This window comes from Oncorhynchus kisutch, unplaced genomic scaffold, assembly GCF_002021735.2.
Source record: "Oncorhynchus kisutch isolate 150728-3 unplaced genomic scaffold, Okis_V2 scaffold2879, whole genome shotgun sequence".
Taxonomy (NCBI): domain Eukaryota; kingdom Metazoa; phylum Chordata; class Actinopteri; order Salmoniformes; family Salmonidae; genus Oncorhynchus; species Oncorhynchus kisutch.
Genome location: NW_022264824.1, coordinates 273,069 through 287,708, shown reverse-complemented (window position 1 = coordinate 287,708; position 14,640 = coordinate 273,069). Strand labels below are relative to the sequence as shown.

General features: G+C 43.3%; 1 protein-coding gene across 1 annotated transcript in view; it reads right to left on the bottom strand.

Annotated features, from left to right (window-relative positions):
- Positions 1-536: 536 nt before the first annotated feature.
- Positions 537-14,640, bottom strand: part of LOC116370990 (CUB and sushi domain-containing protein 3-like) — a gene marked incomplete at its 5' end in the record, with an annotated part of 257,751 nt that continues 243,647 nt past the window's right edge. The window contains 3 exons of the mRNA XM_031819925.1: positions 537-1,676; positions 2,736-2,874; positions 3,835-3,922. Of these exons, the coding sequence (XP_031675785.1) occupies positions 1,517-1,676; positions 2,736-2,874; positions 3,835-3,922 (387 nt within the window). The remainder of the gene's footprint in view (positions 1,677-2,735; positions 2,875-3,834; positions 3,923-14,640) is intronic.

Genomic DNA, 14,640 nt, shown 5'->3' with positions numbered 1-14,640 from the left:
CCTCTGGGGCAGACTAGAGCAAAAGGACAAACCCCCTCCACCCCTCTGGGGCAGACTAGAGCAAAAGGACAAACCCCCTCCACCCCTCTGGGGCAGACTAGAGCAAAAGGACAAACCCCCTCCACCCCTCTGGGGCAGACTAGAGCAAAAGGACAAACCCCCTCCACCCCTCTGGGGCAGACTAGAGCAAAAGGACAAACCCCCTCCACCCCTCTGGGGCAGACTAGAGCAAAAGGACAAACCCCCTCCACCCCTCTGGGGCAGACTAGAGCAAAAGGACAAACCCCCTCCACCCCTCTGGGGCAGACTAGAGCAAAAGGACAAACCCCCTCCACCCCTCTGGGGCAGACTAGAGCAAAAGGACAAACCCCCTCCACCCCTCTGGGGCAGACTAGAGCAAAAGGACAAACCCCCTCCACCCCTCTGGGGCAGACTAGAGCAAAAGGACAAACCCCCTCCACCCCTCTGGGGCAGACTAGAGCAAAAGGACAAACCCCCTCCACCCCTCTGGGGCAGACTAGAGCAAAAGGACAAACCCCCTCCACCCCTCTGGGGCAGACTAGAGCAAAAGGACAAACCCCCTCCACCCCTCTGGGGCAGACTAGAGCAAAAGGACAAACCCCCTCCACCCCTCTGGGGCAGACTAGAGCAAAAGGCTAAAGGAATTTGAATAATATTTGAACCCAGCTCTGATAACTTCCATCTGGAAAAGACTAGGGTTCCATTTGGTTGCCTTAACGACGCTCCATTGTTTGCGTTGACTGTTGCCTTAACGACGCTCCATTGTTTGCGTTGACTGTTGCCTTAACAACGCTCCATTGTTTGCGTTGACTGTTGCCTTAACGACGCTCCATTGTTTGCGTTGACTGTTGCCTTAACGATGCTCCATTGTTTGCGTTGACTGGAGCGTAAACGACTCGTGTACTAACATGTCAGGAAAGGCATTATTCACATAGCATCACTCTCAGAGTGCAGGTAGGAATAACTTCACCCATCAGGTGAAGATGTATTTTTAAAAGAGGACCGTCTCATTCTGCTTGCTGATTCACCCCGTCCATCATCCACAACACGCACAACTGTTGTTCCTGAAGGTGTGCTGTGCCTTCCTGTTTCCCGAGGCTGTGCTGTGCCTTCCTGTTTCCCGAGGCGGTGCTGTGCCTTCCTGTTTCCCAAGGCTGTGCTGTGCCTTCCTGTTTCCCGAGGCTGTGCTGTGCCTTCCTGTTTCCCGAGGCTGTGCTTTGCCTTCCTGTTTCCCGAGGCTGTGCTGTGCCTTCCTGTTTCCCAAGGCGGTGCTGTGCCGTCTTCAGAAACTCGTTGCAGACAGATATTATAAAAGACAAGACATCCATTTTTTAAAATGTTTTTACCAAAAGAACTCTCGGGCAATTCCGTTCGTCAGACAGCATCAATAAACCACAGTGCAGTGTTGCATCAAACCAGTGATGCATTTCTGAACAAGCTTTCCTGTTCGGCAAAAGCATCGTCAAACCCCGGTGCGTTTGGCACACCCACATCTTCAAACCACAGTGCATACGGTGTTGAGGTTGGGGTCAAAGCGAACCACTTTCCCCTCCGCAGACTTGGTGTTGGTGTCGTACATGGGGTTCTCATACGTCGCCTGGCCGTTGTTGTTCTCGTGGACTGAACAGCCGGTGTACTGGGTCTGATCTGTTTTCCTACAATATAGAGTACACACACACACACACACACACACACACACACACACACACACACACACACACACACATCTGTCAATGAGACAATACTACTTCATCAATCTACTGTACAGCTTCTGTTTTAAAGCATCAACCACTTCTCAAATGTCAAGAACTTTTCTACTAACGGTGAAAACTGAAATATGTTCCACTTCTCTTTACACAAACAAACCCATAATAACAGGACGTGGTCCTGTGTGGCTTCCTGTACACTCACTGCACTGTGTGGCTTCCTGTACACTCACTGCACTGTGTGGCTTCCTGTACACTCACTGCACTGTGTGGCTTCCTGTACACTCACTGCACTGTGTGGCTTCCTGTACACTCACTGCACTGTGTGGCTTCCTGTACACTCACTGCACTGTGTGGCTTCCTGTACACTCACTGCACTGTGTGGCTTCCTGTACACTCACTGCACTGTGTGGCTTCCTGTACACTCACTGCACTGTGTGGCTTCCTGTACACTCACTGCACTGTGTGGCTTCCTGTACACTCACTGCACTGTGTGGCTTCCTGTACACTCACTGCACTGTGTGCCGTGGGAGAGAAGCCTCTGTCTAAGTGGCGTGTATTATTATTATCGGGTTGCCGAAGCTACGTACCGTTACCGAAGCTACGTACCGTTACCGAAGCTACGTACCGTTGCCGAAGCTACGTACCGTTGCCGAAGCTACGTACCGTTACCGAAGCTACGTACCGTTGCCGAAGCTACGTACCGTTGCCGAAGCTACGTACCGTTGCCGAAGCTACGTACCGTTGCCGAAGCTACGTACCGTTGCCGAAGCTACGTACTGTTGCCGAAGCTACGTACCGTTACCGAAGCTACGTACCGTTGCCGAAGCTACGTACCGTTGCCGAAGCTACGTACCGTTACCGAAGCTACGTACCGTTGCCGAAGATACGTACCGTTGCCGAAGCTACGTACCGTTGCCGAAGCTACGTACCGTTACCGAAGCTACGTACCGTTGCCGAAGCTACGTACCGTTGCCGAAGCTACGTACCGTTGCCGAAGCTACGTACCGTTGTTTGTAGAGATAGAATCCCAGGCCTGCCAACACGAGGCCAAAGAAAGGTACCAGGATGGCTATGACCATAGAGCTGCTGTTGGAGACATGAGGAGGACCTGCAGTGGTGATGTTGATCTCTCTCACCTTCATACCTACATGGGGAACAAACCAGGAGCAGGAGGAGGAGGAGGAGGAAGAGGAGGAAGAAGAGGAAGAGGAGGAGGAGGAGGAGGAAGAAGAGGAGGAAGAGGAAGATGAGGAAGAGGAAGAGGAGGATGAAGAGGAGGAGGAGGAAGATGAGGAAGAGGAAGAGGAGGATGAAGAGGAGGAGGAGGAAGAGGAAGAGGAGGATGAGGAGGAGGAAGAGGAGGAAGAGGAGGAGGAAGAGGAGGAAGAAGAGGAGGAAGAGGAAGAGGAAGAGGAAGAGGAGGATGAGGAGGAGGAAGAAGAAGAGGAAGAGGAAGAGGAAGAGGAAGAGGAGGAGGAGGAGGAAGAGGAGGAGGAAGAGGAAGAGGAAGAGGAGGAGGAAGAGGAGGAAGAAGAGGAGGAGGAAGAGGAAGATGAGGAGGAGGAGGAGGAGGAGGAGGAGGATGAAGAAGAATAAGAGGAGGAGGAAGAAGAGGACGAGGAGGGGAGGAGGAGGAAGAAGAAGAGGAAGAGGAGGAAGAGGAGGAGGAGGAGGAAGAAGAGGATGAAGAAGAAGAAGAGGAGGAGGAAGAAGAGGAAGAGGAGGAGGAGGGGAGGAGGAGGAAGAAGAAGAGGAGGAAGTGGAGGAGGAGAAGGAAGAGGAGGAAGAGGAGGAAGAGGAGGAGGAGGAAGAGGAGGAGGAAGAAGTGGATGAAGAAGATGAATAGGAGGAAGAAGAGGAGGAGGAGGAGGAGGGGAGTAGGAGGTAGAAGAAGAGGAGGAAGAAGAGGAGGAAGAAGAGGAAGAGGAAGAAGAATTGGAAGAGGAGGAGGAGGAACAGGAAGATGGCGAGGAAGAGGAAGATGAATTGGAAGGGGAGGAGGAGGAGGACGAACAGGAAGAGGAGGACGACACAATGTTGGTGGTTACAATTGTCAAATGTGTAATTGTTGTGATAAGATTGAGTAGTTCTAAATCCTACCTACCTAGTCTCTGCAGCCCGAACTGTCCATAGTCTTTCCCCTCGATGAAGCCTTGGAATACATAACTGCCCCCGTCAGGTTCAGCTGAGACCTTTCACAGGAGATAAAAGAAAAACAGTGAACTTCTACTTTGTTCAGACATGTGTGTACCATCACTCATTCATATATCTTTATGTACATATTCTTTATCCCCTTACACTGTGTATAAGACAGTAGTTTTTTTTTGGAATTGTTAGTTAGATCACTTGTTCGTTATTACTGCATTGTCGGAACTAGAAGCACAAGCATTTCGCTACACTCGCATTAACATCTGCTAACCATGTGTATGTGACAAATAAATTTGATTTGATTTTTAAAACCCATCTCGTTGAAATGACTGAGTTACTGATGTCTTCTGTCAATAACTCCTTATAAGGGGTCTGTCTGCCGTACAGTCCTACCATGTTTCTGTCTGTCTGCCACACAGTCCTACCATGTTTCTGTCTGTCTGCCGTACAGTCCTACCATGTTTCTGTCTGTCTGCCGTACAGTCCTTCCATGTTACTGTCTGTCTGCCGTACAGTCCTACCATGTTACTGTCTGTCTGCCGTTCAGTCCTACCATGTTTCTGTCTGTCTGCCGTTCAGTCCTACCATGTTACTGTCTGTCTGCCGTTCAGTCCTACCATGTTACTGTCTGTCTGCCGTTCAGTACTACCACGTTACTGTCTGTCTGCCACACAGTCCTACCATGTTACTTTCTGTCTGCCGTACAGTCCTACCATGTTACTGTCTGTCTGCCGTAGAGTCCTACCATATTACTGTCTGCCGTTCAGTCCTACCATGTTTCTGTCTGTCTGCCGTACAGTCCTACCATGTTTCTGTCTGTCTGCCGTACAGTCCTTCCATGTTACTGTCTGTCTGCCGTACAGTCCTACCATGTTACTGTCTGTCTGCCGTTCAGTCCTACCATGTTTCTGTCTGTCTGCCGTACAGTCCTTCCATGTTACTGTCTGTCTGCCGTACAGTCCTACCATGTTACTGTCTGTCTGCCGTTCAGTCCTACCACGTTACTGTCTGTCTGCCACACAGTCCTACCATGTTTCTGTCTGTCTGCCGTACAGTCCTACCATGTTTCTGTCTGTCTGCCGTACAGTCCTACCATGTTACTGTCTGTCTGCCGTAGAGTCCTACCATATTACTGTCTGCCGTTCAGTCCTACCATGTTTCTGTCTGTCTGCCGTACAGTCCTACCATGTTTCTGTCTGTCTGCCGTACAGTCCTTCCATGTTACTGTCTGTCTGCCGTACAGTCCTACCATGTTACTGTCTGTCTGCCGTTCAGTCCTACCATGTTTCTGTCTGTCTGCCGTTCAGTCCTACCATGTTACTGTCTGTCTGCCGTTCAGTCCTACCATGTTACTGTCTGTCTGCCGTTCAGTACTACCACGTTACTGTCTGTCTGCCACACAGTCCTACCATGTTACTTTCTGTCTGCCGTACAGTCCTACCATGTTACTGTCTGTCTGCCGTAGAGTCCTACCATATTACTGTCTGCCGTTCAGTCCTACCATGTTTCTGTCTGTCTGCCGTACAGTCCTACCATGTTTCTGTCTGTCTGCCGTACAGTCCTTCCATGTTACTGTCTGTCTGCCGTACAGTCCTACCATGTTACTGTCTGTCTGCCGTTCAGTCCTACCATGTTTCTGTCTGTCTGCCGTACAGTCCTTCCATGTTACTGTCTGTCTGCCGTTCAGTCCTACCATGTTACTGTCTGTCTGCCGTTCAGTCCTACCATGTTACTGTCTGTCTGCCGTACAGTCCTACCATGTTACTGTCTGTCTGCCGTTCAGTCCTACCATGTTACTGTCTGTCTGCCACACAGTCCTACCATGTTACTGTTTGTCTGCCACACAGTCCTACCATGTTACTGTCCGTCTGTCTGCCGTGCAGTCCTACCCTTTTACTGTCTGTCTGCCGTACAGTCCTACCATGTTACTGTCTGTCTGCCGTACAGTCCTACCATGTTACTGTCTGCCGTTCAGTCCTACCATGTTACTGTCTGTCTGTCTGCCGTACAGTCCTACCATGTTACTGTCTGTCTGTCTGCCGTACAGTCCTACCATGTTTCTGTCTGTCTGCCGTACAGTCCTACCATGTTTCTGTCTGTCTGCCGTACAGTCCTACCATGTTACTGTCTGCCGTTCAGTCCTACCATGTTTCTGTCTGTCTGCCGTACAGTCCTACCATGTTTCTGTCTGTCTGCCGTACAGTCCTATGTTACTGTCTGTCTGCCGTACAGTCCTACCATGTTACTGTCTGTCTGCCGTTCAGTCCTACCATGTTTCTGTCTGTCTGCCGTTCAGTCCTACCATGTTACTGTCTGTCTGCCGTTCAGTCCTACCATGTTACTGTCTGTCTGCCGTTCAGTCCTACCATGTTACTGTCTGTCTGCGACACAGTCCTACCATGTTACTGTTTGTCTGCCACACAGTCCTACCATGTTACTGTCCGTCTGTCTGCCGTGCAGTCCTACCATTTTACTGTCTGTCTGCCGTACAGTCCTACCATGTTACTGTCTGTCTGCCGTACAGTCCTACCATGTTACTGTCTGCCGTTCAGTCCTACCATGTTACTGTCTGTCTGTCTGCCGTACAGTCCTACCATGTTACTGTCTGTCTGTCTGCCGTTCAGTACTACCATGTTACTGTCTGTCTGTCTGTCTGCCGTACAGTCCTACCATGTTACTGTCTGCCGTTCAGTCCTACTATGTTACTGTCTGTCTGCCGTTCAGTCCTACCATGTTACTGTCTGTCTGTCGTTCAGTCCTACTATGTTACTGTCTGTCTGCCGTTCAGTCCTACCATGTTACTGTCTGTCTGCCGTTCAGTCATGCCATGTTACTGTCTGTCTGTCTGTCTGCCGTACAGTCCTACTATGTTACTGTCTGTCTGCCGTTCAGTCCTACCATGTTACTGTCTGTCGTTCAGTCCTACTATGTTACTGTCTGTCTGCCGTTCAGTCCTACCATGTTACTGTCTGTCTGTCGTTCAGTCCTACCATGTTACTGTCTGTCTGCCGTTCAGTCCTACCATGCTACTGTCTGTCTGCCGTTCAGTCCTACCATGCTACTGTGTCTGCCGTTCAGTCCTACCATGCTACTGTCTGTCTGCCACACAGTCCTACCATGCTACTGTCTGTCTGCCGTTCAGTCCTACCATGCTACTGTCTGTCTGCCACACAGTCCTACCATGTTACTGTCTGTCTGCCACACAGTCCTACCATGTTACTGTCTGTCTGCCACACAGTCCTACCATGCTACTGTCTGTCTGCCACACAGTCCTACCATGTTACTGTCTGTCTGCCACACAGTACTACCATGCTACTGTCTGTCTGCCGTTCAGTCCTACCATGCTACTGTCTGTCTGCCACACAGTCCTACCATGTTACTGTCTGTCTGCCACACAGTACTACCATGCTACTGTCTGTCTGCCACACAGTCCTACCATGTTACTGTCTGTCTGTCGTTCAGTCCTACCATGCTACTGTCTGTCTGCCACACAGTACTACCATGCTACTGTCTGTCTGCCACACAGTCCTACCATGCTACTGTCTGTCTGCCACACAGTCCTACCATGTTACTGTCCTTTAAAGTTCTCAGTACTGTAGAGAAGTTGGTTAATAGTCCAATTCGACAGGCAGTTCTTCTGGATGTTTCATTAACATATAGTCAAAGCAGCAAAGTTACGGAAGCCAAGAGAGGCACTAAACATAGTCAGTATACTGTTCAATACATCACAGAGAGTTGAATCATATAACCATGGTCAGTATACTGTTCCATACATCACAGAGAGTTGAATCATATAACCATGGTCAGTATACTGTTCCATACATCACAGAGAGTTGAATCATATAAACATGGTCAGTATACTGTTCCATACATCACAGAGAGTTGAATCATATAACCATGGTCAGTATACTGTTCCATACATCACAGAGAGTTGAATCATATAACCATGGTCAGTATACTGTTCCATACATCACAGAGAGTTGAATCATATAACCATGGTCAGTATACTGTTCCATACATCACAGAGAGTTGAATCATATAACCATGGTCAGTATACTAACTGTTCAATCACATCACAGAGAGTTGAATCATATAACCATGGTCAGTATACTAACTGTTCCATACATCACAGAGAGTTGAATCATATAACCATGGTCAGTATACTAACTGTTCCATACATCACAGAGAGTTGAATCATATAACCATGGTCAGTATACTGTTCCATACATCACAGAGAGTTGAATCATATAACCATGGTCAGTATACTAACTGTTCAATCACATCACAGAGAGTTGAATCATATAACCATGGTCAGTATACTGTTCCATACATCACAGAGAGTTGAATCATATAACCATGGTCAGTATACTAACTGTTCCATACATCACAGAGAGTTGAATCATATAACCATGGTCAGTATACTAACTGTTCAATCACATCACAGAGAGTTGAATCATATAAACATGGTCAGTATACTGTTCCATACATCACAGAGAGTTGAATCATATAAACATGGTCAGTATACTGTTCCATACATCACAGAGAGTTGAATCATATAACCATGGTCAATATACGAACTGTTCAATCACATCACAGAGAGTTGAATCATATAAACATGGTCAGTATACTAACTGTTCCATACATCACAGAGAGTTGAATCATATAACCATGGTCAGTATACTGTTCCATACATCACAGAGAGTTGAATCATATAACCATGGTCAGTATACTAACTGTTCCATACATCACAGAGAGTTGAATCATATAACCATGGTCAGTATACTGTTCCATACATCACAGAGAGTTGAATCATATAAACATGGTCAGTATACTGTTCCATACATCACAGAGAGTTGAATCATATAACCATGGTCAGTATACTGTTCCATACATCACAGAGAGTTGAATCATATAAACATGGTCAGTATACTGTTCCATACATCACAGAGAGTTGAATCATATAACCATGGTCAGTATACTGTTCCATACATCACAGAGAGTTGAATCATATAACCATGGTCAGTATACTAACTGTTCCATACATCACAGAGAGTTGAATCATATAAACATGGTCAGTATACTGTTCCATACATCACAGAGAGTTGAATCATATAAACATGGTCAGTATACTGTTCCATACATCACAGAGAGTTGAATCATATAACCATGGTCAGTATACTGTTCCATACATCACAGAGAGTTGAATCATATAACCATGGTCAGTATACTGTTCCATACATCACAGAGAGTTGAATCATATAACCATGGTCAGTATACTAACTGTTCCATACATCACAGAGAGTTGAATCATATAACCATGGTCAGTATACTGTTCCATACATCACAGAGAGTTGAATCATATAACCATGGTCAGTATACTGTTCCATACATCACAGAGAGTTGAATCATATAACCATGGTCAGTATACTAACTGTTCCATACATCACAGAGAGTTGAATCATATAACCATGGTCAGTATACTAACTGTTCCATACATCACAGAGAGTTGAATCATATAAACATGGTCAGTATACTAACTGTTCCATACATCACAGAGAGTTGAATCATATAAACATGGTCAGTATACTAACTGTTCCATACATCACAGAGAGTTGAATCATATAACCATGGTCAGTATACTGTTCCATACATCACAGAGAGTTGAATCATATAACCATGGTCAGTATACTAACTGTTCCATACATCACAGAGAGTTGAATCATATAAACATGGTCAGTATACTGTTCCATACATCACAGAGAGTTGAATCATATAAACATGGTCAGTATACTAACTGTTCCATACATCACAGAGAGTTGAATCATATAAACATGGTCAGTATACTGTTCCATACATCACAGAGAGTTGAATCATATAACCATGGTCAGTATACTGTTCCATACATCACAGAGAGTTGAATCATATAACCATGGTCAGTATACTAACTGTTCCATACATCACAGAGAGTTGAATCATATAACCATGGTCAGTATACTGTTCCATACATCACAGAGAGTTGAATCATATAAACATGGTCAGTATACTAACTGTTCCATACATCACAGAGAGTTGAATCATATAACCATGGTCAGTATACTAACTGTTCCATACATCACAGAGAGTTGAATCATATAACCATGGTCAGTATACTGTTCCATACATCACAGAGAGTTGAATCATATAACCATGGTCAGTATACTAACTGTTCCATACATCACAGAGAGTTGAATCATATAACCATGGTCAGTATACTGTTCCATACATCACAGAGAGTTGAATCATATAACCATGGTCAGTATACTGTTCCATACATCACAGAGAGTTGAGTCATATAACCATGGTCAGTATACTAACTGTTCCATACATCACAGAGAGTTGAATCATATAACCATGGTCAGTATACTGTTCCATACATCACAGAGAGTTGAATCATATAACCATGGTCAGTATACTAACTGTTCCATACATCACAGAGAGTTGAATCATATAACCATGGTCAGTATACTGTTCCATACATCACAGAGAGTTGAATCATATAAACATGGTCAGTATACTAACTGTTCCATACATCACAGAGAGTTGAATCATATAACCATGGTCAGTATACTGTTCCATACATCACAGAGAGTTGAATCATATAACCATGGTCAGTATACTAACTGTTCCATACATCACAGAGAGTTGAATCATATAACCATGGTCAGTATACTGTTCCATACATCACAGAGAGTTGAATCATATAACCATGGTCAGTATACTGTTCCATACATCACAGAGAGTTGAATCATATAACCATGGTCAGTATACTGTTCCATACATCACAGAGAGTTGAATCATATAAACATGGTCAGTATCCTGTTCCATACATCACAGAGAGTTGAATCATATAACCATGGTCAGTATACTGTTCCATACATCACAGAGAGTTGAATCATATAACCATGGTCAGTATACTGTTCCATACATCACAGAGAGTTGAATCATATAACCATGGTCAGTATACTGTTCCATACATCACAGAGAGTTGAATCATATAAACATGGTCAGTATACTAACTGTTCCATACATCACAGAGAGTTGAATCATATAACCATGGTCAGTATACTGTTCCATACATCACAGAGAGTTGAATCATATAACCATGGTCAGTATACTAACTGTTCCATACATCACAGAGAGTTGAATCATATAACCATGGTCAGTATACTGTTCCATACATCACAGAGAGTTGAATCATATAACCATGGTCAGTATACTAACTGTTCCATACATCACAGAGAGTTGAATCATATAACCATGGTCAGTATACTAACTGTTCCATACATCACAGAGAGTTGAATCATATAACCATAGTCAGTATACTGTTCCATACATCACAGAGAGTTGAATCATATAACCATGGTCAGTATACTAACTGTTCCATACATCACAGAGAGTTGAATCATATAACCATGGTCAGTATACTGTTCCATACATCACAGAGAGTTGAATCATATAACCATGGTCAGTATACTAACTGTTCCATACATCACAGAGAGTTGAATCATATAACCATGGTCAGTATACTAACTGTTCCATACATCACAGAGAGTTGAATCATATAACCATGGTCAGTATACTAACTGTTCCATACATCACAGAGAGTTGAATCATATAACCATGGTCAGTATACTGTTCCATACATCACAGAGAGTTGAATCATATAAACATGGTCAGTATACTGTTCCATACATCACAGAGAGTTGAATCATATAACCATGGTCAGTATACTAACTGTTCCATACATCACAGAGAGTTGAATCATATAACCATGGTCAGTATACTAACTGTTCCATACATCACAGAGAGTTGAATCATATAACCATGGTCAGTATACTAACTGTTCCATACATCACAGAGAGTTGAATCATATAACCATGGTCAGTATACTGTTCCATACATCACAGAGAGTTGAATCATATAACCATGGTCAGTATACTGTTCCATACATCACAGAGAGTTGAATCATATAACCATGGTCAGTATACTGTTCCATACATCACAGAGAGTTGAATCATATAACCATGGTCAGTATACTGTTCCATACATCACAGAGAGTTGAATCATATAACCATGGTCAGTATACTGTTCCATACATCACAGAGAGTTGAATCATATAACCATGGTCAGTATACTAACTGTTCCATACATCACAGAGAGTTGAATCATATAACCATGGTCAGTATACTAACTGTTCCATACATCACAGAGAGTTGAATCATATAACCATGGTCAGTATACTAACTGTTCCATACATCACAGAGAGTTGAATCATATAACCATGGTCAGTATACTAACTGTTCCATACATCACAGAGAGTTGAATCATATAAACATGGTCAGTATACTGTTCCATACATCACAGAGAGTTGAATCATATAAACATGGTCAGTATACTAACTGTTCCATACATCACAGAGAGTTGAATCATATAACCATGGTCAGTATACTGTTCCATACATCACAGAGAGTTGAATCATATAAACATGGTCAGTATACTAACTGTTCCATACATCACAGAGAGTTGAATCATATAACCATGGTCAATATACTGTTCCATACATCACAGAGAGTTGAATCATATAACCATGGTCAGTATACTAACTGTTCCATACATCACAGAGAGTTGAATCATATAACCATGGTCAGTATACTGTTCCATACATCACAGAGAGTTGAATCATATAACCATGGTCAGTATACTGTTCCATACATCACAGAGAGTTGAATCATATAACCATGGTCAGTATACTGTTCCATACATCACAGAGAGTTGAATCATATAACCATGGTCAGTATACTGTTCCATACATCACAGAGAGTTGAATCATATAAACATGGTCAGTATACTAACTGTTCCATACATCACAGAGAGTTGAATCATATAACCATGGTCAGTATACTGTTCCATACATCACAGAGAGTTGAATCATATAACCATGGTCAGTATACTAACTGTTCCATACATCACAGAGAGTTGAATCATATAACCATGGTCAGTATACTGTTCCATACATCACAGAGAGTTGAATCATATAACCATGGTCAGTATACTAACTGTTCCATACATCACAGAGAGTTGAATCATATAACCATGGTCAGTATACTAACTGTTCCATACATCACAGAGAGTTGAATCATATAACCATAGTCAGTATACTGTTCCATACATCACAGAGAGTTGAATCATATAACCATGGTCAGTATACTAACTGTTCCATACATCACAGAGAGTTGAATCATATAACCATGGTCAGTATACTGTTCCATACATCACAGAGAGTTGAATCATATAACCATGGTCAGTATACTAACTGTTCCATACATCACAGAGAGTTGAATCATATAACCATGGTCAGTATACTAACTGTTCCATACATCACAGAGAGTTGAATCATATAACCATGGTCAGTATACTAACTGTTCCATACATCACAGAGAGTTGAATCATATAACCATGGTCAGTATACTGTTCCATACATCACAGAGAGTTGAATCATATAAACATGGTCAGTATACTGTTCCATACATCACAGAGAGTTGAATCATATAACCATGGTCAGTATACTAACTGTTCCATACATCACAGAGAGTTGAATCATATAACCATGGTCAGTATACTAACTGTTCCATACATCACAGAGAGTTGAATCATATAACCATGGTCAGTATACTAACTGTTCCATACATCACAGAGAGTTGAATCATATAACCATGGTCAGTATACTGTTCCATACATCACAGAGAGTTGAATCATATAACCATGGTCAGTATACTGTTCCATACATCACAGAGAGTTGAATCATATAACCATGGTCAGTATACTGTTCCATACATCACAGAGAGTTGAATCATATAACCATGGTCAGTATACTGTTCCATACATCACAGAGAGTTGAATCATATAAACATGGTCAGTATCCTGTTCCATACATCACAGAGAGTTGAATCATATAACCATGGTCAGTATACTGTTCCATACATCACAGAGAGTTGAATCATATAACCATGGTCAGTATACTGTTCCATACATCACAGAGAGTTGAATCATATAACCATGGTCAGTATACTGTTCCATACATCACAGAGAGTTGAATCATATAAACATGGTCAGTATACTAACTGTTCCATACATCACAGAGAGTTGAATCATATAACCATGGTCAGTATACTGTTCCATACATCACAGAGAGTTGAATCATATAACCATGGTCAGTATACTAACTGTTCCATACATCACAGAGAGTTGAATCATATAACCATGGTCAGTATACTGTTCCATACATCACAGAGAGTTGAATCATATAACCATGGTCAGTATACTAACTGTTCCATACATCACAGAGAGTTGAATCATATAACCATGGTCAGTATACTAACTGTTCCATACATCACAGAGAGTTGAATCATATAACCATAGTCAGTATACTGTTCCATACATCACAGAGAGTTGAATCATATAACCATGGTCAGTATACTAACTGTTCCATACATCACAGAGAGTTGAATCATATAACCATGGTCAGTATACTGTTCCATACATCACAGAGAGTTGAATCATATAACCATGGTCAGTATACTAACTGTTCCATACATCACAGAGAGTTGAATCATATAACCATGGTCAGTATACTAACTGTTCCATACATCACAGAGAGTTGAATCATATAACCATGGTCAGTATACTAACTGTTCCATACATCACAGAGAGTTGAATCATATAA